The sequence below is a fragment of the Canis lupus genome, chromosome 12, assembly GCF_003254725.2.
Source record: "Canis lupus dingo isolate Sandy chromosome 12, ASM325472v2, whole genome shotgun sequence".
NCBI classification, from domain to species: Eukaryota; Metazoa; Chordata; class Mammalia; order Carnivora; family Canidae; genus Canis; species Canis lupus.
This window is the reverse complement of record NC_064254.1, coordinates 23,896,132-23,923,321: the sequence shown is the minus strand read 5'-3', so window position 1 is coordinate 23,923,321 and position 27,190 is coordinate 23,896,132. Positions and strand designations below refer to the sequence as shown.

At 35.2% G+C, this 27,190-nt stretch overlaps 1 protein-coding gene across 30 annotated transcripts in view; it reads left to right on the top strand.

Moving 5' to 3' along the window:
• DST (dystonin) overlaps positions 1-27,190 on the top strand; it is a 480,962-nt gene that overhangs the window by 424,869 nt on the left and 28,903 nt on the right. For all 30 annotated transcript variants that reach the window (XM_025419112.2, XM_025419100.3, XM_049092202.1 and 27 more), the window contains 17 exons: positions 804-923; positions 1,112-1,219; positions 3,193-3,411; positions 6,243-6,446; positions 7,524-7,755; positions 8,643-8,869; positions 10,344-10,466; positions 10,600-10,701; positions 12,808-12,909; positions 14,857-15,030; positions 15,352-15,507; positions 18,249-18,446; positions 19,042-19,170; positions 22,090-22,257; positions 23,110-23,265; positions 23,473-23,679; positions 26,230-26,349. In XM_025419112.2, coding sequence (XP_025274897.1) covers positions 804-923; positions 1,112-1,219; positions 3,193-3,411; positions 6,243-6,446; positions 7,524-7,755; positions 8,643-8,869; positions 10,344-10,466; positions 10,600-10,701; positions 12,808-12,909; positions 14,857-15,030; positions 15,352-15,507; positions 18,249-18,446; positions 19,042-19,170; positions 22,090-22,257; positions 23,110-23,265; positions 23,473-23,679; positions 26,230-26,349 — 2,745 coding nt within the window. The remainder of the gene's footprint in view (positions 1-803; positions 924-1,111; positions 1,220-3,192; positions 3,412-6,242; positions 6,447-7,523; positions 7,756-8,642; positions 8,870-10,343; positions 10,467-10,599; positions 10,702-12,807; positions 12,910-14,856; positions 15,031-15,351; positions 15,508-18,248; positions 18,447-19,041; positions 19,171-22,089; positions 22,258-23,109; positions 23,266-23,472; positions 23,680-26,229; positions 26,350-27,190) is intronic.

The following is a 27,190-nucleotide window of genomic DNA, read 5'->3' as shown; positions in this document are numbered from 1 at the left end:
TATGACATGGAAATGTTCTAAATGAAAGAGCAGGATATGAAACTGTTCATACAATATTATCCCAGACTTTTATAAATCTTTTTCAACTTCTGGAATAAAATTCACTAAAATACCAACAGTATTAACTCCAGGTTTTAATTTTCTTCTGTATATTTTTCTGTACTTTATGAATTTCTACCATGAATTATTGTTAAGATCAGGAAAATAAAACCTCTTAAAATATTTTAAGAATACTCTTGGACGTGTTTTTTGCTATTAAATGAGATGTAAAAAATTATACTTGAGATGCTTGGGGATATATTCTACATACAGAAACATACTTTGCACATGCGATTATCCACACATAGTCTGGTAAATAAATGTGAATATTTCATGAGTTTTGCTAGGAGTCTTATATGTAGATAACAGAATGCTGCCTGCATAGCATATGGATTACAGTGATGAGTGTAATGATTGAAAGATGGTATCCAGCTATTGACTTTTTGAGCTGTTCAGTTTGGACAGTACTCTTAAAAGAGAAAATCCTTATAATTACCAAAAAGAAGACAACAGAGTTAGCTGTCCAAAAATCATTATGCTGTGTTATATACTTAACGCATTTTAAGATCTTGTGTTTAATTACTCTGTGGGAAGTTCTCCTTTCTTATTACTTTAGTCATCATCATAAACTATTTCAGGATCCATGAAGAGATAATCTCAAAATTTCTACTTGTATAATTTGGATTTTTTAAAAAATGTAGATAGGTATTTTTCTGGCACCAGTTATAGGAACTTACTGACCTAATTATTTATCTTTTGTTTAGTTTGACCAAGCAGCTGATGCCGAGTTATCCTGGATTACTGAAACCGAAAAGAAATTGATGTCTCTGGGTGACATCAGGCTTGAGCAAGACCAGACGTCTGCTCAGCTGCAGCTTCAAAAGGTGAAGAAGTGCATTTCCAATTATATCACAATTATTTGTTAGTGTGCCCCAAGTCTAGACAGTGTGTGCATGATTTATTTTGCAAGACCCCTCTAGTGTAACTTGGTATCTTTAACTACTTTGCCTGATTGTTTTCATTTTAGTCATACACTCTCTCTTTTTTTAATCTTTATTTTGGTAAATCACAGACATTCACCATGGAGATTTTGAGACACAAGGATATTATTGATGAACTTGTTAAATCTGGACATAAAATCATGGCCACATGCAGTGAAGAGGAAAAGCAATCAATGAAGGTATATAATCTAGTCTGTGTGACTGGTGATGAGACTCTTGAATAAATGGGCTGCGTTGAGCTCTCAATCCTAGAGAAGCACATTTCCTTTATTCACAGCTGCCATTTAGACAGCTAAATCATTAGTTTTAAATAAGGCATTTTTCAGGCTTACAGAGTGACAGTAAAAGGAATATTCCTTAAGGGAATCACCCTGGGGACAATTTCTTTTTTTAATAGATGCTAAAGCTATTAAGGTTTGTGTCCTTGAATAATTGGCACACTTTAAACATTCAATTAATGTTTGCTGGATAACTGACATTATTATCAGTATAAATTGTTACTAGATGTGTCTGTCAACTGTTGTTTACATGCTTCAAAATATGTGGTTCTCTCTAATGCTGAAATCCATTGTGTGTAACATTTTGGTAAGTTGTATAGGAAAAACAGCTGAATAATTAAGGAAGCATCTAGTTTATGTATTTTAAATGATCCTTTAAATTGATGGAAAACCAGCCACAAGTAAGACCGTTTAGTTCAGTTCATAGACATCTGAGCAGACTAAAGAAATTAATGTATATTAATGCTTCTGATAGGAAAATATTCCACAGCAAAAAAGTTATACAAATGTCTATGCCTAAGATCACATTTTAGAGTATGCATTGCTTTTAAGGTATACCAGAGACAAAGTAATAGAATGTAACTATATAGTGATACTTCCTTTATTATTTATTCTGGCAATTCACTTATTTGTAATTGAACATTTATTATTTTTACAAAGATTTTACCATGAAAAATAGAGATCATCATAAAATAATTTCTCTGTCATTCTGCGGCTTATTAGATTACTTTTGTACTCTATCTTCTTCTGTTAGTTTATGATGTGAATTTATACCATAATCTAGATCACTGTGACCAGCTCCCAAAATATAGTGTATAGTATAATGTTCTACTCTGATTCTAATATATGTAATTAATTTTGTTGACTAGTAGTTCCTCTTACGATTTCATTTGTGAAAGGTAGTCCTTCTTTTTGACTAGAAAGTAATGTTAATGTTGCTAGACTCTTATGAGCCTTGTTTTCAAATCTAGAAGATCTGCAAGACCTAGAAACGTAGTTGAAGAATTTTGCTTATTATATTTGGAAAGCTCAGTGTCTTATTCATAAAAACTTGAGGATATTTATTTATTTGTTTATATTTGGGGTTTTGTCACCTAATATTTGGAGGGGAGAGATTGTCATTAAATCCTGTGATTTTTGATGATGGCATAAAATCCATTATGTGACTACATCATTATTTATTAGCTTAGTCTCTAATTGTTGTATTTTTAAGATGTTTTCCACATTTTTGCTATTTTTTACATATATATGGGAAAATGTTCTTTTTTTTATTGTGGTAAGAATACAACATTAGCATATAGCAGAATATTATTCAGCCTTAAGAAGGAAGGCAATAGATGAACCTGAAGGATTTTTTTTTTAAGTAATATCTACACACTCAACATGGGACTCAAACTTGTAACCCCGAGATCAAGAGGCACAGACTATGCTGACTAAGCCAGCCAGGTGCCCCTTAAAGTGTCTTTTTAAATTTTAATGAAATTTTATTAAAGGGGCACCTGAATGGTACAGTTGGTTAAGCATCTGCCTTCGGCCCAGGTCATGATCCCAGGGTCCTGGGATGAGCCCTGCCTTGGGCTCCCTGCTCAGCAGGGAGTCTGCTTCTTCATCGGCCCATCCCCGTGTTCGTGCTCTCTCTCTGTCCCTCACTGTCTCTCTGTCTCTTAAATAAATAAAATCTTTAATGTGATCTTTTATACATAGAAATAGTTACAATCTAAATGGGTTTTTAATGATTTAGTCATTAAACATACTGATTTGTTGAGTGCCTCCTTTGCACGAGGCATATAGTGCTAGAGAAAACATTTCTGGGGTACATGTGCTCTTTGGGCCTGCTTGGCCAGCTAAACACATTTCATTATCTTATTTTCTAGAAAAAACTGGATAAGGTACTGAAGAACTATGATGCTATCTGCCAGATAAACTCAGAGAGGTATCTACAGCTAGAACGGGCACAGTCCCTAGTTAACCAGTTCTGGGAAACTTATGAAGAGCTTTGGCCATGGCTGACAGAAATACAGAGAGTCATCTCTCAGCTTCCTGCCCCAGCCCTTGAATATGAGACACTAAGACAACAGCAGGAAGAACATCGGGTAAGATTGATGTTAAAGAGGATGTTGTATTCCTCATTAAAAGAGAGACATGATTGTTATGGTGTTTTTAGTACATGTGCTGAAGTACAAAGACAAATTGTTTCTCCTTTTTTTTTCACCTTGGACCTCTTTCGATGGTGTTTGCTCCTTTAAGTCTGTATGAGTAAACCAGAGAGTATATTTACATCTACAAATTTACTGTATTTTAAACATTAATAAAATAGCATTATGAAGCCCTCATTTCAGTAGTTACTTAAATATCAACATAGCTTAAAATTTTGCCATGGTTCGACTGAGAGAGGGTTCAAGACTATCAGAAAAAATCTGGAGTTCTTGTCATTTATGGACTTATGAACATAGTTGCTGTCTCCCAGATCTGTACAATTTGTACTCTGAGGAGGCTATTCATGTGTGCATGTGTGTACATGTGTGTATGCATGCATAAAAACTTAGTATATTACATCATTGTTTGAAGAATGTGACATACTTATTAATTTTGTTTGTTTACTTTGTTAATGTATTGGCACTGAAGAATATCTCTAAGTATTTCTTTAGAAGAGCTTTAGTCAACACTTAAATGCAAAATGGAAATTTTATTGAGTTCTGTCTACATCATCAGCAGGAGAAATACTTAAAAATTATGCAGAATTGAATTTAATTTTAGTATAAAGGTTTATTTGTGGCAGAAATCCTGATGGCTATCCACTGAATAAGTTCTAATATAAAATGTTCTATGGATTTCTTCTATTCTGAGGTGAGATTTGAGTAGCTAAGTTTCTTGCATAATATCAAATAATGAAAGGGTTATTATTGAATGATTATTGAATTTCAAAACAGAGTTAGTTTTCCCTTTTTAGCATAATCTTTCAGCTCTCAAATTTACAGTTTAATATATAAAGGAACTACCAAACTTTGTAGCTAAGTCTTCAAATTATTCAACTAAGTTATTCATATTTACAGCCTTCCAGAACAGCATTTTTTTCTGCAGCTCCACTGCTTCATTAACTTCAGCTCTATTTGAGAATATCTAGTTCATTCTAACCAAAAATGAAAAATGACTCCCAAGAGCTAGTTTCTATATGGTACATATTCTGAGGTCACACTAAGTACCTTTAGCGTGACGGGACACTCTTCTGGCAGTATGTTGCCAAAAATCATTTTGTTACATAGGAGGCAAAAGACATCTCCTGTTGGGCCCTTTTCTCCACACATCCACCCAAGGAGATATCTAGTACTACTAGACATCCAAAAAAGGAATGGTCTAAGAAAGGTTCGGCTCAGTACTTCCCAACTGAGGTGTCCAGTGGTGGTGCTACACAAATGAGATCTACCTAGATGCTAGGCAACTTAGGAAATATCAGCAGAGATTCGTCATTTTACCAGAGAGTCTCTTAAAAACTCAAAGTGTAAGCTGATTTTATAGCCATGCCTTGTAGTGTATTGAAACCAGAACATGTGTAACACATTCCTTTTTTGTGAGATTGTCTGTTAGCTGATATCAGCATTACTACCTCCATTCTGTAAGGCAGCATGAATGTATGATCTAATAAAATAAAACAAAACGAAAATAAGAAAATCTCAGCCTGGACCACACAGGAGCTAGATTGCAAACATGACTCTCCCATGTTCTTATGTCCAGAGGTTAGATTTGGACCACTCCTGTTCTCTTTTTAAATTGAATTTATGCTTAGTTAGCTCTTTTTCAAGACTTTTGAAACTACTTTCAGAAAAACTTCAAGAATAGTATTGGGGATTGTTGATAATGTAATGTACCAATTTCCTTAATGGTTTTCAAAAGAATTTGTATTGCTGATTTTAGAGCACTTCAAAAAAAAATCTAGAGTTATGTGGCCGTATTGGTAATTCTTCTTGATGAATGATAAAAATGAAACCATTTGCAGGGGAAGATTGGTAACTTTTCTCTAGACCATCTTCCCTGAATATAATTTTTCAGAGAAATTTTTGTTAGGGGCCAGGTTGCAAAATAGTTTGGAGATATACCTTCTGCTGAGGACAAGGAACTTCTGGTTAAAAAACCTAGCACTAATGTGATGCTCCTGAGTGCTACAGGGGGGCTAGCCTCAGAGAAACCTGGAAGCAAGGATGGATGTGGCTTTCGATTTGGCCCATCAAAAACTTAGGGAGGCCTAAGTTCTTAGGCCCAGTGGAGGCCCTAAGTTCTACGGAGTATAGATACTTAGGGTTCATTGGTCTCCTTAGAAGGAATGGGAGATTCCTGTCTTACACACTCATTAGTATAAATATCATTATATATATAACTACAATGCCTTGTGGGCTTATATCCTCTTAATTTAGCTTTATGTATGGTTTTTTTTTTCTCTCGGCAGTACGTCTACCCTCTGCTGAGCTTCTTTACTTTTCCTTCCTTTTCTTTCTTCCTTCCTTCATTTTAAATAATTTAAATAATTTTTGCATATATCATGAGTGTACAGAAAGGGACACCAAGAGTTATGACTTGGTCATAGATAGGGGACATAGTGTATTCCTAATTCTTTTATGTAATATGACCTTTGTCAAAGTGTACTGCTCTTGATGGGAAATGCATGATTAACTGGGATTCGTTATTTCACTCAACCAGCATTTTTGTATGTTATCCTTAAAGAGACTTTGACATGACCAGACTGTTGTTTATTCCTTCTGTCAGGGGCATCTCTTGCTGGCAAAGAGCAGTATGAGCCATCCTGTGTTAAATGCCTTGTGATGGGGAGGGTGTTTGGAGTCTCTTGCCAGCTGGATGCATTGGGCCTGTAGACAGCTGTAATATGGAGGCGTGACCCTAAGATACTGAGAAGCTGTTTGGTTTGTTATAGCAACTGCGAGAGTTGATAGCCGAACACAAGCCTCATATAGATAAGATGAACAAAACTGGGCCACAGTTACTGGAATTGAGCCCAGGCGAAGGCTTTTCTATCCAAGAGAAGTACGTGGCAGCTGACACCCTTTACAGTCAAATTAAAGAGGATGTCAAAAAGCGAGCCGTGGCATTGGATGAAGCTATTTCTCAATCTACTCAGGTAATCGTTTACACTAGAAGTATGATTGAGCTCTTCTGAACAGCAGAGCATGGAAAAGCATTTTCTTGATTCTCTTGATTAAATTTCAACCAAAATTATTTCACTCCATTAAATCTGAGTATTGATGTTTTGGCCTCACAGAGGTGGTATTTGCTTGGTCCCATCCTTATATTTCTCTGTCTCATTATAGATACAATACAAAATAATTTTCAGTGACTTAAGAAACATACAATTGTCATCATTGTCCAAATATTTAAGCAAGTGCTCATCCAGATAGAAAGGAATATTTACCTTTGGGAGAGATATAAGAAAGTGTTATTGTCAGTTATTAATGAGACACTCCCAAGAAAGCAATAAGAAGAAAGGCTGTAGAATGAGTAAGAAAGAAAAAATATGAAGTTGGAAATTGAGATTTTTATTTTTCAAAAATACTTTTTTTCAAGAAGTTGAATTTGAAATTATCTACAGATTTTCCATATTCAGAGCTGGGCTTTAATCATTAGATACACTGACATTAGAATGGTCCATTTTTTGGACCTGTGCCTGAGCGTGTTTTTTAACTTTGCTTTATTATCTGTGATACTTTTGCAGACAAAACTTTAAAATGCTTTCATGAATCTGATCATGTGTTTGACCATGAATGAAATTCTAACTTCTCTTACAATGTCAGAGAGGCTTTTGTTTTGTCTCATTTTTTAATATTTTTCAATTCAGAAAATTTTTAACTTAAATACCTTTATTCTCATCAAAAATGTTCATGAATCTTACATTTAATAATAAAACTTTTTAGGATGTCAAAGTAATGAGTAAAAATGAACAAAACAATTTTGATAGAAAGATAGTTTATTGGACTTAATTTTTAAAATTCATTTGAATTATGATAAAACGAAGCAATGGGTAAGACGCTGATATCAGGTAGTTCAGTTAATACACTCAATTGAGTAGATATGTCAACAAAGAAGCAAAGATTTAATTCTCAATTGTGAGAATAGACGGGTTTTTTTTTTTTTCATTTAAATTTCCCTTGTGATGTCACAGGTCTTTCCCCCATAAATGATCCCTTTGATTTACTTCTAGTTCCACGACAAGATAGACCAAATACTTGAGAGCCTGGAACGCATCGTGGAGCGTTTGAGGCAGCCGCCTTCGATCTCAGCTGAGGTGGAAAAGATTAAGGAGCAAATCAGTGAGAATAAGAATGTGTCAGTAGATATGGAGAAGCTACAGCCATTGTATGAAACTCTTAAAAAGCGGGGAGAGGAAATGATTGCAAGATCTGAGGGTACTGACAAAGACATATCTGCCAAAGGTAATAATTTCAGAATAAGGAAACAATTGAGCTTTATTTTTAAAGTAATTCTAAACTTTCATGCTGTTTACTGACAGTCCAGTTGCATAACAAAATACCAGATTTTAGAAAAGGTATTACCAGTGAGATTGAAAGGCTGTGTGCTTAAATCCCTCATTAATGTTTTCCTGTGTTTGTAGAATCAGTTACATACACAATGTACCATTATGCAAAAGCCATATGTTCTCTGGGACTTTTAAACTACTTGTTTAAAGGACGATGCTAATAACACCAAACCTAGGGTTTTGGGATTTCCTCTTACTGATTACACACTACTTTATATAATGGGTACCACAGAATGGGTATTCCCATAGCCACAGAAATGGCAACCATGACCTTAGCCAGCTGTCCTAAAGATAGGAAGCTGGGCGGTCAAAAGTAAAAACACACACATAGATTAGTGGAAGTTTATGATAAGGGTACTCTAGAAACAAGCCCAAAATACATATCCTACATTGTTATATTCCTAGGACGGAACAGACATTGTTATTCTTGATTTGGAGAGCTTAGGTGGTTATTTCATTTTCTTTGGAACGAAGGTCAGCCTTGGTGAATTTGAAACTTGATAAGCTTAGGTCTACTCTGAGCTCACTTGCCTTTGAGCATGTACTTTCGTGAGAAAGAGCCTTGGTTCCTGAAGAATGGTGGGATACCCTGAGATCTTGCATTTTTCTGGAATATGCTGTGTTGGGCCTGGTGATACCCTATAGACTGGGGTCAACCAAAATTGGATCCAGTGTTAGATACTTGGCAAATTGAATAAATGTTGCTGTCTGAACTAAAACATTCTGCTTTATTGCTTAAATGGTGCTAACAGATTGCCTTTTTGATACTATTTTGTGTCATAGCTGTTCAAGATAAGCTTGACCAAATGGTTTTCATTTGGGAGAACATACACACACTGGTGGAAGAAAGGGAAGCCAAACTACTGGATGTAATGGAATTAGCCGAAAAGTTCTGGTGTGATCACATGTCATTGGTAGTAACTACTAAAGATACACAAGATTTCATCCGGGATCTAGAGGATCCTGGAATTGATCCCTCAGTAGTAAAACAGCAGCAAGAAGCAGCAGAGGTAAGCAGAAAATCTCCTTTAAAGCTAAAAAAAATAGTTGCAGTATAATGAAACCTGTATTCTGTTGATAAATATTCAGAATTGCTGTTAAAATTTGTATCTCACTCTCAAAGTGGAATGCTTAGTGATGTAGTAGGAGATTATACCCACAAATTTCACTTAGAGAGTATGGATTTTAAAAGTTCCTTTTCATCCCCACTGCTTCCGCCTTATTTCAGGACATTGTTAGCTCTGTTTTTGGCTTCTGAAGTCATCCAAAGTGGTAGCCCTACCTGCAGAGTCTCTTTCCTTGCCAGGCTTCAAGCTTTGCCATGCATGAGTTCTCTCTCTAGATCCACTCTTAACTGGTTAAAAGCCCCTCTGAGACATCCACTGCCTACTGAATAAAATCCAAAGTCCCTACAGCAGCATACTGGCCTTTCACATCCTAGCATAGTCCAGCCTGTGTTTCCAAAGCCATTTTGTTCTGCTACTCCTTTATTAGAAAGTGGCTTCCCCTAGCACTGCTGTGTGCTCCTTCTAGTCTCTGTTATCTGTGTACATTTGTTTCCTTGAGTGGAATGGCCCTATTTTTATTTGTACCCCCAACACCTAATTCAAGGCTTGGTTTGTGTTAGGTGTTTCTCTACTAAATAAATGTATTTAATGAAGAAGATGAAAGCAAAATAGAACACTGCATTTTTTCTTTTTTGGTAGTTTACAAGTCCTAGGGAAATGACATAAAATATAAATCCAGAGCTAGATTATCCTTAATCTACTAACAAGTACTAACAAGTACATTAAGTTGTCTGAAGTTTTCAAACTCATATTTTACTTGTGCCTATTTTGTTCTATTTTATTCTTTTAAGATCTACTCTTAGCAGCTTTCAGATATACAATACAGTAGTATTAACAACTACAGTCACCTTGCTGCACTTATAATCCCATGACTTCTTTTTTAATAACTGTAAGTTTGTATTTTTGACCCCCTTCATCCATTTCTTCTTCCCCCACTCCCTGACTCTGGCAACCACCAATCTGTTCTCTGTATCTGTAAACTTGGTTTTCTTGTGTGGGGAGGGAGTAGGGGTTTTTAGATTTTTTTTTTTAGATTAACCTCTATTTTATTATTTTTTTTTATTAACCTCTATTTTAAGTGAATATTGCCAAACTGTTTTGTTTGAAAAACAAGATATATTTCTACACTTTGCATTGTTACTAATATTTAAAGGAAGTTGTTCTGGTATTTGTTACATAGAATTAATTCTTTAAATATTGTTTTGATAATAAACATTTGATGTCTGTTACAAAGGACACTGTTTTTTCTTTAATATATTTCTTCTTATTGAAAAAATTTGTTGCAGAAGCTTGGAAAAGAGAAAGCAGTAAATTGATCATAATCCCACCTCCTAAAAATAGCTCCAATTAGTATCTTTGTGTGCATCTTTTTAGTTCCAGTGTGTTTTTGCTTAAAGGCTCTTATTTCATATTGTAGGCCATAAAGGAAGAAATAGATGGACTACAGGAAGAGCTGGATATGGTTATTAACCTGGGTTCTGAACTCATTGCTGCATGTGGGGAACCTGATAAGCCCATTGTCAAGAAGAGTATAGATGAGGTACAGCTAGCATATTTCCTTCTCTCCCTATAATGCATTTGTAAAGAGATCTTATATAACTAAAGTACATTTGATAGAAGAAGTTGAAAACTTAACCGGTGACCCTAAAAGAGTTCTAATATTTATGTCATAGTTAAATTCAGCATGGGAGTCTCTAAATAAGGCTTGGAAAGACCGGGTGGACAAACTTGAGGAGGCGATGCAGGCTGCTGTCCAGTACCAAGATGGACTGCAGGTAAGAGGGCCATGGCCGGTCTGCTGGGGGAAGAATCCCTGACTGAGGTCTATGGACTCTCACGTGGGCATCGCCCAGGGGCTGCAAGCGCGCATGCAGTTGCCTCGGCTACTTTAGTTGGCTTTTTCCCTTATAGAAGGTTATTTCTTGATATGTGTGTAGATCTCTAAAGGCATTTAAGTACATTGTGATACACATAGTGAAATTTACATTGAAGAGAAAAATACTAATGTTTAAAACATTGCAATGGTTCAGCACCAGACAGTGAGATGGAACCGAATTGAAGTTCTCTTCTAGAGTTGAGTGGAGTAAGATGAAAGGAGTAAACACCATCTAAAAATACCACTGAGTTTAACGAAAGTCAGAAGTAAAGAGATTTGATGTGAAGCCAGGATTCCCTGTGGACTAAAATAGATTTCTGTTTTATTAGGTCATAATCTGTTTTGTAAAATGCTTTTCTTCCTTTCCATATACATAATTCCTTCTCGCAGTTGTTTTGCACGTCCCTTAAGGGCTCTCATTCGGTTTATTAACCGTGTTTTAAGTTTCTTCCTGTTTTATGAAAAATCGTCACAGGAAGCCAGCTTAGGGACATTTCTCTCCCTACCTTCTTCAACAGTATTCCATTTCCTAACAGGCTGGCCAGCGTTGACTCTGTCAACCCTCCTACCGTATGGAAAAAGCCCTTCTGAGTATTTCCATAACACCAAGTGAATATTTTTAAAGCTCAGATGAGAACATCTTTTCCTTTTTATTATGCCATTCCATTTCTATATTTGTAAAAATAAATATCACAAGCCAGGCTTTATGCCAGCTGAAAGTGTTTTGAACTTTGGAAATATATGAAAAAATTCACTACAAATAATATCTTATATAACTCTCCTCCTCCCCTTACTTTTTAGCCAAAGAGATAATTTATTTGTTAGGTTTCAATGGCCATTAAGTAATTGGGCTCCAGCCTCCAGTTTGTGAGACCAGGTCATGATTTTCCCATTCTATTGGTAAATGATGAGTTGTGCCTTCTCCATGGCTAGAGATGGCACTGCCACAGTTTGCAGCCTTTTGACCTCAGGAGCCATTAGCCATAGAGGTCACTAGCTAGGCAATCAGGACTTATGGTCTCTTTTTACCCCTGCTAGAAAAACAAGGCCCACTAATAGGTAAGTAGCATCACCTGTGGGAATGAAGGGCCACTTCATTTATTAAATAGCTGGGGCTAGCTAGAGCTAGATGTGGTGTTTTTTGTTTTTTGTTTTTGTGGGGTTTTTTTCTTTTTTTTCTTTTCTTTTTTTAGAGCTAGATGTTAAAAGGTCCAGAAGCTCTCGACATTTCAGGGTTTGATTGTAAAGTAAAATAAATTTTATTTCCCAGGTTGCTGCTTAATTAAGTTCTTGGGTTTATTATTGATAACCAAAAATACCAAATAGTTTCCAAGATTATTATTTTTCCTATATAGTCTGGGAACTTCATTAAAGTCCATTATAATTTTCTGTACTCGGAAAGAAATGTGAATTGTGCCTTTCTAAAATGTTTATATTACCTAAAAAGAGGAGGAAAAATAGATTCTGTAGTCTGTGTTGTAATTCAGAATAATGGTCATAATATTAATCTTTGTAGGTGCAAGATTTTAATGCTTATCTAAATAATATGTAAGGCTTTAGCTGGGCCAAAGATTTTGCTCAAGTGCTAAACAATAAACTTCTTGCCTATTTGAATAAGCAGATGGATTTGAATCTTTTTCTTTCAATATATTTATATAATCTGCCTCTTAGATATAAGAAAGAATGAAGAAATATCTTTCATATGATTAAATTATAACACTTTTTTTTTCAAACGCACGTTTTTAAAAGTCCTGATTAGTTTTCTAAAAAGTTTTCAGAAAAGAATTTCCTTTGCAAACTTGGATGCAGAATTGGAGGTTACATCTTTGCATATTTGGGACAACTTTTTCAATATATTGTTGCTTTTATCTAGGTGAACCATCTTTGAAAAATAGTCTCATTCCATAATACCTGTATAGATTTATGATTGTACTTTTCTGTAACACTTGATGTTACAGCATGATTTCAGATGTACTAATGACTCACGGACTAATGTGTTTTTCAGGCAATATTTGACTGGGTAGATATTGCAGGTGGTAAATTAGCTTCAATGTCACCAATTGGAACAGATCTTGAAACTGTCAAGCAGCAGATTGAAGAGCTAAAGGTATGCATGGGGTTCATTAATTTCAAAGACTGCATTTTTATGTTTTTTATTCATGGGATTCTTTACACAAATTTATTTTACATAATTGAAGTATTAACATTTTGATCATGAAACTGGTTTAACATGATGCTTCTCCATAATGAGCAGCATGTAAGTGCTCATTAAATGATAAAGAATACTAGTTTTCTTCTTATTAACAATACCTATTCATTATAGAGAAGTCAGAAAATCCCAATAAGCATAAAAGGTGGCTTTTTTTTTTTAAAGCCGCCCAAAATGTTATGTACCTAGAGGCAACTACTCTTAAGATTTGATTTATAGCCTTTTAGATATCCTCATGTTGGGAACACAGTGAGGAGGGGAAGAGATTTATGGGGGTGTGGGGATGTGTTTTATATATATGTAGCTCATACTAAAGGGTTTTTCTAATTTCAGATTCAGTAGTGTTTCATTGCCCTCAGTACACATAAAGCAATATTTTTGTTTTCTTCAGTGGATCAGAGTAATCCACATAGTCTAACAGGCTAAAGAAACATCCCTGGTATAATAGTGTTTCCCAAAATGTTTGTTTTGTAAAAATGTTTGTTATTTTCCATCTTCTTTCCTCTGTAATTTTTGCTTTTGTGGTTCTTGATCTCCAGCTGTTAAAATGGCTGGACTGGTTTCCTCTTTGAATTCCTCTGTGCTGCTGCTGATTCATCCCAAGTGGGATTAGCTGTTTCCTTCCTAATTTCAAGTTTCCATCCACAGAGACATCACACCGTTTTCAGTGAACTCTATGAGATTTTTATATACAATTGTTACCTGGCTTTAAGATTGTAGTATCTTCATCTCTAAGTGTGATCTAGAATATTTCACTGAGAAATTATTATCATCATTAGATTACAATTTTTTTCCCCTTAACTTTATGTGGCTTTGTGGTAAACACCTGATAATACTTTATGTACATTCACAGGTGTATAGTTTTGGATATTTGCATATATCTTGGTAGTTTTCATACAGCAGGGTGCCTAGGAGTGCTTTCTCTGAAATCAGGTTGTCTGAGATTATATCCCAGTGCATCTACTTTCTTAGCCAAACAATCTTGGGACAGTTATCTAACTGGTCTCACTTTCATAAGTTTAGCTTAAATTGAGAATAAAATTATATATAAAATTATTTTCTTTGTAAGCTTGTTGGAAACTAAGTATTCATGATACCTTAGTTATTATTTTTTATTATTGCTTTTATGTTTGAAAAAAGTTAAGGGACTGTTTAGCCACTAATGACTTACTATTTAATGATTTACTATTACAGATTAAAACTAAATTTTATGAAAGGACAGTTTCCTACTACAAGCAACCATTTGCTCACCTGTGTTGGTTGGCAAAGCCAAGATTATTAAATACATGTTTAGTGAGTGCTGGGGAAAAAAATAGTGTTATTCTGAGTCAGCAATGGGTGAGGCATAGGAATAACTAAATATAAATGAACAGAGCACAGCTACAGAAAACATAAAATGTTCAATGGATGCAAGATGTATGTATGTTTTTGAGCAGGCCACGTTAATCTGAGTTTCTTAGCGTTATTTTTGGGAGGTTTCATATATTTCAGTTTTTTTTAATTTTATTTTCTATAATTTCAAAGCTCACATATTGAATATATATAGACAGTGGAATAAGGTTAGCCTTGAAATTTCTTAGTTTTTTACTGTAGAGAACAAAAGGGTGAAATATCAAAATTATAAATAGAAATATCTTCCCATCATAAAACAATGAGTAAAGAAAAAAGACTTCCTTCATCTCTTTTTATTTATAATTCTTTTGTATTAGATTTTTATTCCTCTTCACCTCCCTGGCTATAAGAAGTATGAATTAGTATAAATATTGAATCCATAGAATTTTTTTGTTTTAAAATTTTGATTTATAACAAATTTTCCTTGTATATCTTTTTTTTTTCTTTAAAAAGCAATTTAAGTCAGAGGCCTACCAACAACAGATTGAAATGGAGAGATTGAACCATCAAGCAGAGCTTTTGCTGAAGAAAGTGACAGAAGAAAGTGACAAACACACCGTTCAAGACCCACTAATGGAGCTAAAACTGATATGGGATAGTCTGGATGAAAGAATTATCAACAGACAGGTAAACACTGATACTTTTGTTAAGAAGTTAGAGAAGTTCAATTTCCTATATTAAGGTAAAATCATCACTAAAAGATAGAATTAGGCAATTAGGTACATAAACTTTTGACGCCCCTAAATTCTTATTTTATTAGAATTCTTCCTGCCTCTCACATGCCATTTTTAATCACAAGGAATCTCAAACTTAAAATGTAGGGTATGGTTATTGGATATGCTCATGGAATTACACAGCATGCAACAATTGATTTTTTTTTTTGCCTTTGTTATTTTTATAAATAATATTGACTTCATATGGATTTTCTTCCTCTCCACTTTTTTGCAGCATAAGCTGGAAGGTGCTCTGTTAGCACTGGGCCAGTTCCAGCATGCCCTGGATGAGCTGCTCACGTGGCTGACACACACAGAGGGCCTGCTAAGTGAGCAGAAACCTGTGGGAGGAGACCCGAAGGCCATTGAAATTGAACTAGCCAAACATCATGTATGTAGCTCTCCTTGTGTGCTGTTTCTCTATGCATTCTTAGTGTCATCAGATTGTTTTCTGGTACATTACCTCTTTATGTGTTTTTCAAGTTTATGATTTTAGCACAGGTTCACATTTCACGTTTGTAACTGACAGCTGAACTACTTAACACACACTTTTTAAACGACTGCAATCACAATTTTTTCTCACTATTCAAGGCAGTTGTTAAAAACAGCAAGGATGGGAAACTTCTGGCTAAGTTTTAAGGTTGCATGGCAAACATTGGTTTAAATCCCTGATTATCCCTGTCACTGGATTGACATAGCCTAGTTTTAAAAATTGCTGGGGAAAGCCAACAAGTCGGTGGCTCAAAATATTCCACTGTGGGCAGTGTGTATGTTTTTTCTCTAGTTACCCTTATCTCTGTGTGTCTCACCTGCTGCTTGTCTGGCATATCTAACATCTTTATTTTTCCTAGATATCTCTTGCTATGTGGGCGTTTGTTCTTCAGTCTCTGTGTCTCTTATTTCTCACTGGCTTTCTGTTTCTTAGTCCTTTTCTTTCTGAGTTAGTCTTTAACAGTATTTACTATGTTTAAAAGGGTTTTAATATGTCCTGAACTTGATTTAAAGCTTAAAATGAAAAATTTTGATCTTGAGATACATGCAAAACAACTTTATATTGTTGTCATCTTTGTGACGTTTGGTTGACAGTTCCTAATAGAAAATTCCCTATCTCTGTACAGCTTGAAGAGTTTAGGGAGGAGGAAAGCATGGAGCTGATCACAGCAGGCCCCAAACTGCCAGGGGGAGGCATCTTCTGGGTTTAGATGATACCTAGGTCATCAGAGCAGACCTCACAGGGGTTGAGAGCAGAGCCCTAGCTTATTACGATAAAGTTCATTTGCCTAGAAGAATAAATCCTGAAACCCATTTGTTAGAATCTTTGTGCAAATGAATGAAGCCATTGACTTGGCCAGGAAAAATGAGATAAATAAATTTTTCACAGAGAAAAAAAATGAAAAGAAAATTCTCTATTTCATAAGTCAATGGGGTTAATGAATAATAAGTTACACTCAGTAGAGTTTATCCTGACAGTCAACTGTGTTTCATAGAACTTTTAGCATTCACATTAATAGCGGCATCTTATCTAAGGTTAGGTTCTAGAAAATGTTTGATAATTTTACATATTTATTATCATATTAAAATGAAAGGTAGGTTCTTGGTACTTTACTATCATGATAAAGTTTTTTAGTATTCTTGCTTTAGTTTCTCTTCTTTCATACTTTTCCCTATAGTAATTGTACTGTACTTTCAATTTCTCTCCCACTTGGAGTGCCTGGGGGGCTCACTCAGTTAAGTGTCGACTCTTGGTTTCGGCTCAGGTCACAATCTCAGGGTCGTCTGGGGAGTCTGTTTGTCACTCTGCTCCTCCCCTTGCTCACACAAGTGTGCACGCTCACTCGCTCTCTGTCTTTCTTTATTAAAAAGGTCTTTTTAAAAATTTTTCTCTCCCTTTTTTACCTGGTTCTGCCTATATAGTCATTGCCTAATGATACCTGATGAGGCAATTAGGGCTTATTTAGTATTTTTTATTATTTAATGTCTGTCTTACACCTCTGTAAGAGCAATAATGACTAGTCAGACTGACTCTGCATAAAAAAATATTTATTCTTGTAGTGTAAGTTTATATAGTGTTTACATTTTCATAAACTTAGCAGTTATCCTTAAAAGCAACATATGTCAATGATAGGAATTTTATAGAATACAGTAAGGGTGAGAACATGACACACTCTGATCCAGTTATTTAGGCAGGGCATGAGTTAGGGATCTTTTATTTCTGTTTATCTATCTTTGAGCAGTTAGAAATCTCCTCCTCCTTTCTCCTTCCATTTCTTAAAGGTCAGAAGTTAAAGGGCTTAAAATCACCAGCATAGTTACTGGAAGAAGGGAGGAATGTTTCTATCCCTCTCCTATTTTCTCCTCTGGTTCTTAGGCTCTGCCTTATGTGGTAGGACTTAAACCATTTAGAAGAATGAATTTTATGGAATTACCTTTATATTTTGACCACAAGAAGATTTAACTCTTATCTTGGAAAGTGATTAATAGTACTGTTAACCTGTCAAAGTACATGCTTTTTATAAAGATCACTCCTTTTTAAAAATTGTTTTCTAAAAAAAAAAAATTGTTTACTGAAGACATGAAAATTAAATTCCATTAAAATGAGTTTGAATCAAATGAAAACTTTTGGAACCTTTTAATTATAATCCCCAGATATTTAATGTCTTTAATTTCAAGATTATTCTAATGGGAAGAACTAACAAAATGTTCTTATATAATCATTTCAGGGGCTGTTGGTAGACTAAAGGTATATCCAGGAAAGCTGCAAAGTTAAGAGAAAAGAAGTCCAACATTTTAACACATTCTTGTACTAAAATTCTATGCATATGATGTTTTTGCTTCAGGAAGTCTTATACTCGGGATCCCTGGGTGGCGCAGCGGTTTGGCGCCTGCCTTTGGCCCAGGGCGCGATCCTGGAGACCCAGGATCGAATCCCACATCGGGCTCCCGGTGCATGGAGCCTGCTTCTCCCTCTGTCTGTGTCTCTGCCTCTCTCTCTCTCTGTAACTATCATAAATAAATAAAAATTAAAAAAAAAAAAAAAAAAGGAAGTCTTATACTCAGCGAATAAAAGATGTGTTAAAAGTGATGTTAACAGGTTATGAGCTAGTAAACACAGTGTTATCTTAATACTTTCAGGTGCTTCAAAATGATGTATTAGCTCATCAGTCTACAGTGGAAGCCGTTAATAAAGCAGGAAATGATCTAATTGAATCAAGTGCAGGAGAAGAAGCAAGCAACCTTCAGAACAAGCTAGAGGTTTTAAATCAACGCTGGCAAAATGTTTTGGAAAAAACAGAACAAAGGAAGCAGCAGCTGGATGGTGCCTTGCGCCAGGTGAATAAGAAAATAAATTCTCAAACTTTCGTTGGCCTGTGAGACCAAAATAGCATGGAATTCTGGGGTGCCTGGGTGGCTCAGTTGGTTAAGCGCCCAACTCTTGGTTTCTGCTCAGGTCATGATCTCAGGGTCATCGGATTGAGGCCAGTTATCAGGCTTCGCATTCAGTTGGGAGTCTGCTTGAGATTCTTTCTCCCTCTGTCTTTGCCCCTCCCACACCCCTGTGCTCTTTCTCTCTGTCTGTCTCTCTCTCTGTATCTCTCTCTCTAAAAGAAGTAAATTAAAAAAAAATTAGCATGGAATCCTTTCATTGGTTTGCAGACCCTTATTTAATTTTTATACCTCAAGGAGAGAGTAAAAATAAGTGGGATAAAGAACAGAGCAGATGAGAAGGCAGCCCTCTGGTTCTTAGTGTAATAGTCTTATCTGCCAGAGCTCTCATGATGAGGAAAGGCAGGCAAATCCATTTGCACCTGCCTGTTCTTAAGAATGCATAGAGAAGCTTAGCAGGCGGGGATTGTTTAAACCTTGTTTTCTGCTCGAAAGTGACAATGTGTTTATGGCCCAAACTTAAAACTCTCTATCACTCCAGGCCAAAGGGTTCCATGGTGAGATTGAGGATTTGCATCAGTGGCTAACTGACACAGAGCGTCATCTCTTAGCATCCAAACCTTTGGGAGGTTTACCGGAAACAGCCAGGGAGCAGCTTAATGCCCACATGGTAAGTATATTATTTCCAACAGCTCTAGCCTCCGATTAAGACACTGACCATTTTGTGTGGGCCCTGGTGATAAATAAATTGTGGGAGAAGGTTTAAAGGATATACGGTTTTACAGTAGAAATATTTATGTGTAAGTGCTAGAAACGCCATTTATCGATTAAAATTTTCAAGTCAGAACCTACTCTTTATTTCAAAGATTAGTGTGTCAGTATCTGAAAAAAGGTTTTAGAAGTCTGGACTTCTAAAGACTTTTAAAAGCAAACTTATCCCCATAAAATGATGAGCTTATATGGATAGTAATACAACATAGTATAAATTATAAACTGTCATACAATTGAGTGAAAAGAAAAATCCCTAAAGTAATCAGAATTGACTTAAAAATTATTGCTGTAAGCATGATATCCCCACCTAGTTTCCTAGAAGGATGGAAAATATGTTCTTGTTCTGTTCAAGAGTTACTTGTTTGTTTGTTGTAGTGGTGATGGGGCTGTATCATAAACTTCACACCTATACCAGCTGTGGACAAGAGGAGGCTTCTGTTTAATTGTCCATTTGGGAGTATTGTGCCCTTGGGCCATTCCCACCCCGATTCTGTGGCACTGTCAACTCCTAAACATAAGGAGAAATATATAATGAAACTTGAGACTCTGGCTTTCTTTCACAGAAATGTGGACTGACGAATTAAATTTAGACTTCGATTTATTGACAATTCCTATTCATTTACATTGTAACTCAGCTTTAGAAGTTCTAAGAGAAAACCGTCTGTTTCAGATTTTGGAAACGCATCCTCTTTTATACTTGTGAATTTTCATCAGAAGAATGTTTAATATTCAAATACTGATAATTACTAACTTGGGAAATTAAAGGAGAAGTACTTAGAGATTAGGCAAAAGAAATGGGCCATTATGCATTAAAGCCTGTCTTCTTTATTAGATGTCCAGTGTTGTTGTAAGAGCTTATTTGAAACAGCACTTAGTTGTACATAATTTTAAATTTGGTGCTTCGAATAGGAAGTGTCTTATAGGGGTTGAGAAGAAACACAACAGAGGTAGCATCTGATTAATTTTATAGTTGCTGTGAGCAATTAAAATCAATTCTAACAATCCAGTATAGAATCTCCTAGAAACCTTTAATGTATATTCATTGTTTTAGAAAATTACTGTGTACGTGGTAGTTTTGTTGTTACTGTCATTTTTTTTGGTGCCATAGGGGACCCATTTGTTTTACTTAAAAAAATAATTGACTAAGTAATAATTTGGCAGTCTTTTCCATAAAACCTGACTTCCAGATACTTCTTACTTTCCTGGAATTACCTACATAGTTATTACAGTGTCCATTAAGTATAAGCTTAATGATTTCTTACACAAACATGCTTGGGATTATTACAAATATTTTTTAAATGTTGACTTAGAAGAATAAAACAAAAAGGTAGAAAGCAAAGAGCTTATCTTAGAAATACTTTACTTTTGGAAAAATATTGCTATACATATCCACTTGGTTTGGGTGAGGTATTTAAAATGAATTTGCTTTAACACAATATAATTGTAAATTCGTGATTTAAGGAATTCTAAACAGTTATTGGTACTTGTTAATATCATTTTAGTGGTACTCTTTTTTTTAAAGATTTTATTTATTTATTCATAGAGAGAGAGGCAGAGACACAGGCAGAGGGAGAAGCAGGCTCCATGCAGGGAGCCCGATGTGGGACTCAATCCCTGGTCTCCAGGATCACACCCCAGGCTGCAGGCAGCGCCAAACCGCTGCGCCACCTGGGCTGCCCAGTAGTGCTCTTTTGATTTGGTTGTGTTAGAAATGAAGGAAGCTAAAAAAAAAAAAAAGAAATGAAGGAAGCTAGAAAACTTGGAATATTACAGTTTCCTAAGATTTAGCTATATTTAAAAGTTTTACTTTAGGATTAAAGGCTTTTGGTGGATGATCTTATAACAATGTTTAGAAAGTTTTTTGTTTTTTGGTTTTTTTTTTTAGGGTTAAAGAAATTACAAAGTTTTGAGAGCATAAAATGTTCTGGAGTTTATACTAATGGTTGCATATCTTTGTGAATACACTAAAAAACACTAAATTGTACATTTTAAAATGGTGAACTTTATGAATTATTCCTCAGTTTTAAAAACTATTGAAATGTGTTACTACAGATGTTAGACACAGAATATAGTTTTCAGTGGGATCTGTAATTTGACCCATATTATAGTTGAACCAATGAAATAGAGCTGGTCTTAAGTTTTTGCATGAATGTACCTTTTTTAATTGATATTAAATCTTTAATTTGTCTTCATAATTTTTAAATATTTTCTGTAGAAGAAACATACTGCATTCCAATTGAAAGCTTTAAAAATGTTATAAAGGAGAGTAATATTTGTAGTACCACAAGTTTGTTTTTTGTGATTCCAAAATCTGAATAATCAGCTTCAAGTGTCTAACAATTTAGTCTTTAGTTTCTATTCATTATTTGTCTTCTGAGCATAGGGATGAATCATACCAAAAATTACCACAGCCATTGTTTCACAATTTGAGGAGAGACTTAGAAAACCCATTTTACAGAGAAGGAAACTGAGGCCCAGAGAAGTTAAATTACTTGCTCAGAGTCACAGACCTGATTGGTTACAGTACAGTGAATAACTTTCTTGATAACATTTAAAATATTACTTCGCAAACTTTAGCATGCTGGAAAGGACTAATAATGATAGCACCATTCCTGAAATTTCTGGCAGAACAGAGTATGTCTATAAGTTTAGGTGTTGTTTCAATAGAGTGAAAAATGTGAATGTGTCAGGGCTATTCTGTATGTTGGATACAGGTGAATATATGATCAGAGGCTTGGGATTGATGACCTGGAAAAGAACCTCTTGGATTTTATTCTCTTATTTAAAATGATATAACTTGGGGGGTATCTCAATTTAGGAAATCTGTGCTGCCTTTGATGTTAAAGAAGAAATATATAAAAGTCTGATGCAGAAAGGCCAGCAGATGCTTGCAAGATGCCCCAAATCTGCAGAGACAATTGACCAAGACTTAAACAACTTGAAAGAAAAATGGGAATCGGTGGAAACCAAACTCAATGAAAGGAAGGTATATGCTTTAATTAAAATGTCATAGAATGAACACTTTCATTGTTTTATTTCATGGGATTTACTTTATCTCTGAGTAGAATTATCAGTGGAACTTTTAATGATCTGTGTTTAAATTTTCTCTGTATACATTTGGAGATTTCAGGGGGTTGGTTGAAAATAGTATTCTCTTTTAACACAGGAGAAAAGAGTGAAAGCAGTTTATTCAAACAGATCATAGATCTAGTGTTACTAGGTATATCTTTAAATTTGTGAACCACTCGGATTCTGGATTGTTAAATAATTCTAATCACAGTTATTTATGTGTGTAGTAGGGAGGGAAAGAGGGAGGTCAAGAGAGTGAGATGATTGTGTATATAATAAGCACTTCCATAACAAAAGTCCATGAAAAGGAATTAAAATTATCACTGTTTAATGCTATAAGAAAAATGATAGGCTAGGAATACTAGATTGTGTGCCCTCACTGACAGAACATAATGTATATATATTTCATAGTATTTTGACCCCCAAAATTAATCATGTGAATGTCAAGTTTTCTTTCTACAGATTTCTGTTTAGTAATTGTGTTCTGTCGTTAAATGCCCCAAAATCACAATTTTAGTTTATATTAGATTTTTCTTTTTAGCTGCAGTGAGATCTTTTCACTATACTTAAAGAAGTTTGGTTTGCCAGTATTTTAGTGAAGGCTCATTACATTCATCAACTGTTTAGGTAATATAGAAATACAGATTAGGTATAAATAAAGTGTGGATGGGAAGGAAATCTGCCAGAGTGTGGTTAAACTGGGGTGGGAGGCACGGAGGGAGGGAGGGAAATTAAATATCATCAGATACTAAATAATCTGTCTTCTCAGACTAAATTGGAAGAGGCCCTCAACTTGGCAATGGAGTTCCACAATTCTCTCCAAGACTTCATCAATTGGTTAACCCAGGCTGAACAGACCCTCAATGTAGCTTCTCGGCCAAGTCTTATCTTGGACACAGTTTTGTTTCAAATTGATGAACACAAGGTATGTTGTAACTCAGATGGATTAGCATTCTCATTTCAGACCTTTTTAGACAACAGACTGTGTTAATGTCAGAAGCATGAATTTGGTAGTTTGAAAACTTTGTTTTGTCCTTTAAAATGGTTTCAGCTTATGGCACTAGAAGCATTTTTAAGATAGAACAGTTTTTCATTTGTTTCTAATCCCACCCCTTTTTTTTCTTTGGGAAAGGTCTTTGCAAATGAAGTAAATTCTCACCGTGAGCAGATAATAGAGCTGGACAAAACTGGAACCCACCTGAAATATTTCAGTCAGAAACAAGATGTTGTCCTAATTAAGAATCTGTTGATCAGTGTACAGAGTCGATGGGAAAAGGTAGTTCAACGGTTAGTAGAAAGAGGAAGATCTTTGGATGATGCAAGGAAGAGAGCCAAGCAGGTAAACCTTTATAAAACTCTCTGAACTTGGCAAAAAATCATTTCTAGGTGTTGCAATATACATTATGCTGTTAAAGTACTTTTATTACAGGCTGAATTAGCTGTAACAATCATGGCACAAGGTCAAGGTATTTATTTCCTAAATGGGCTGTGGCCTAAGATTCTATGGTGACTTCACTTTTTGCCCTGGCAGCACCTTCCAGTCCTGGGGACTAATCTTGAAAAGTCTGATTATAGCTTGGCTTTGTGGAGTAACTGTTATCATTAAGGTCCAGAAAGAGACTCAGATTTTTTGTTAATACATTTGTTTATTTTTCCCTTTGCCCTTGCAACCTCTACTCTCATAGCCAGAGTAAGTCATCGTTCTTTATTATATCGCTATCTTGTGTTTAGTTCCTAAGCCAGGTTTGGTCCACAGACTCTCAGGGGTGAGAGGCAGACACTTGACCCTCCAGGCAGCTTCTTGAAAGAGCTGATTCTGTGTCTGAGTTGCTGGGTACTCCTCACCTCTCTGAATCTGCACTTGTTGACAGGCTCTGCTTTCTTCTCTAGTGTTTTGATACAGCTCCACCCTGCTTTTATTTTTTTTATTTTTATTTTTTCCACCCTGCTTTTAAATTAATTGTTTGAACCTTTTAGGGCTGTTTTTTTCCTTGTCCTTTCAATTATAGAATGTCACGAATCTCACAAGGAACGCCCCCTACTCTTTTCACCTATTATTCCTATTCCATTCTTAGACTAAACACAGAGGAGAAGTAAAGTTACGTGTCTCTGTACTCCAGGGAAGAGAGAGATACACCCGCCTTGGTTGGCATGTATCTTAGAATCTTACTGGAAACTCAGTGCAATGTTGTGGCTGAATTTTCTAATGATTCTTTTTGCCCCATTTAGTTGCATTTTTCTATAATTGGCTTTGGGCTCCATTCTTTTGGGGAGCCAGGCTAAAAGATGTCATGGAGTCACATGTTTCATTGTTCAAAGTTCTCAGCATAAATTTGTTAAAAGCTTTAGAAATGACAAATTGCATTGTTGTAGGATTACATGCTGTATTCTTTCTTTTTGAGTGGGATGTATGATGTGTTCAGTGTTATCAGTGAGTGTGAATATAATCAGTCTCTTAATGTTTTTTTAAGACAATATTAACAATAAGCCTGACATTCTTCTCTCTACCAATGTAGCAGTGTCCTCTGTAGTGTGGGCATTGCTTGGGTTATGAACATTTAATTTATAAAAGTATTTCTCCATGTTGTGTATTTTTATTTTTTCATTTTGTTTAATATGTCAGGATTTTCTACTGCTTTGTGGTGCAAAAATATAGCATTTCTTTTATTTATGTGACTTAAAAATAGTTTTTAAAGCAGGACGAGTCTTAGAACCTATGCATTTGTGTCATTAAACTTGCCATCTGTTGTATAGCCTACAGTATTTATAGTAGGACTACCAAACACTGTGACTATTTCTTTATTTCTTATCATTGTACTATCTTAGTTTAGGGTTCAAATGTGGATCATAGTTCTCTCACTTTGGCAGTTTCTATGCCTCTTCTGGCCTCTGTATTTTCATATTTAGATTAATTGGACTTGTGGGAAGGATGTATCCAGAGAACAGGTTTGCGATGAGATGATCTCATCGGGCCCTGCCAGCTTTGTGATCCCGTGCTCTTGTGCTTACTGCTAAGTGTCTTTTTGTTATTTCATTATTCATGTGCTTTGATATAAAACAGATTTTATTTTGATTACTTCAGTTTTTTGTTATGTATCTGTTCACTTAAGTTTATTATGAGAAATAATTTATAACCAATTTCACAATTTGGTATCCAAAAATAGTACCTGTTAGTTCTCTGTGATAAACAGAAAAGAGACTGTGGCTGAAATCAAGTATACATAGCACCAGAATATCACAAGGTCATAGATGCCAAAGAGAATTATACTTTTTTAGAAATCACATCCCATGGGCGCTCTTACATATAGAACCAGTAAGTGAGGCACAGGCATTAATTTGAGGATTTTGATAGCAGCAATAAAGATATTGAACTCCCTTTGTATTAAATAGGAATGCTATGGCCTTTTTTGTTGTTGTTCTTGTTACTTTTTAAGACCAGTTTATAAATTTTATCCTTCATCTCTCCCTTTTTGTTCTTTTCCTTAACATGGAAATGAAACACTTTAGAAATAAACTCAGATCTGTCAATGACAGCAAATAAAATTCTCTTGACAGTTTACATTAGTAACTCAGCAAAAGGAAAGGGAAGGAATTTTTCTCTGGTGTTCCCTGTTTCTAGGTTCATTTCTGTTTCTGTTAAAGTTTATGTGTTTGAATGAGTTAACTACAAAGTGACTGTGGGGGCATGACCACAGAAGCCAGGGGTTACGAAGACATTTGTGATCCTATGGAGCTACTACTTACTACATTTTTCTTTTTTAGGAGAAATTTGAATTAATAATTTTAAACATTTTCATTAACATAAATTTCTATTAAAAATATGCTAGACTTAAAATATAGCGAACACACCAGAAAATTTTCTAGACAGAGATGTGCATTTCTTTTACAGTTCCATGAAGCTTGGAGTAAACTTATGGAATGGCTAGAGGAATCAGAAAAATCTTTGGACTCTGAACTGGAAATCGCCAACGATCCAGACAAGATAAAAACACAACTTGCACAGCATAAGGTGGGTCAACAAGAAAAGTATATAGGTCATTCTGTATCTCAAAATTCACTTTTAAATTCTTACTTGGTGCTATATTGATTCATCACTAGAAAAAATGGACCTCCATTAAATTTAAAACTGATTGCCCTTTACATTGGTGGCAGTAGTATCTTTACTCTCTGCTGACCATTCCACTACGATTCTAGGGCTAATTGTTAAAAGAAAAAATACAAAATTAAAACTGGAAGTATTCTATAATTTATAACATAAAAGATTTATAGGAGTTCAGAGTTGGCATTTCAGTTTTTCACTGTCTTGTCTTGTAATTTCTTTCATAGACCAAATGCTATGGAGAAGCTAACTTTATAACAAAAAGTAATGCAAATTTTGCCATACAAACGTTTAGTGGAGACAATTGGTTGCTTCTACACAAACTGGTATTTTATTGTCTATGTGTGGTATATGGAATTCCATCCTTACCCTCAAAGACACATAGTGGCTTCCTTATGTAGACTGGAAGGTGTAGAAACATATTATTTTATATTTTTTACCTTTTATATTCATACCACATGACATTCAAAGAACAATCCCCTCATCCTCCTCAGCCTTTTGGATTTGGGTCTGTCATTCTGGTTATAAAGTGATCATGAGCCCTCAGAGTGAGTATATGGGTAAAAGGTCCTGCAGAAACAGTTTTATTGTTGTAAGCATCTATATATATATTATTGCTTGAAACATGATAATTTTATAAAAGCTGGAAAAAATTAGAGTGATGTAGGGTTTATCATCATCAGAAAATTCTAGCCATCATCTTCGTACAAGTTGATTGCTTCCATGGGTAGTTCAGACTAACCTCAGGAAG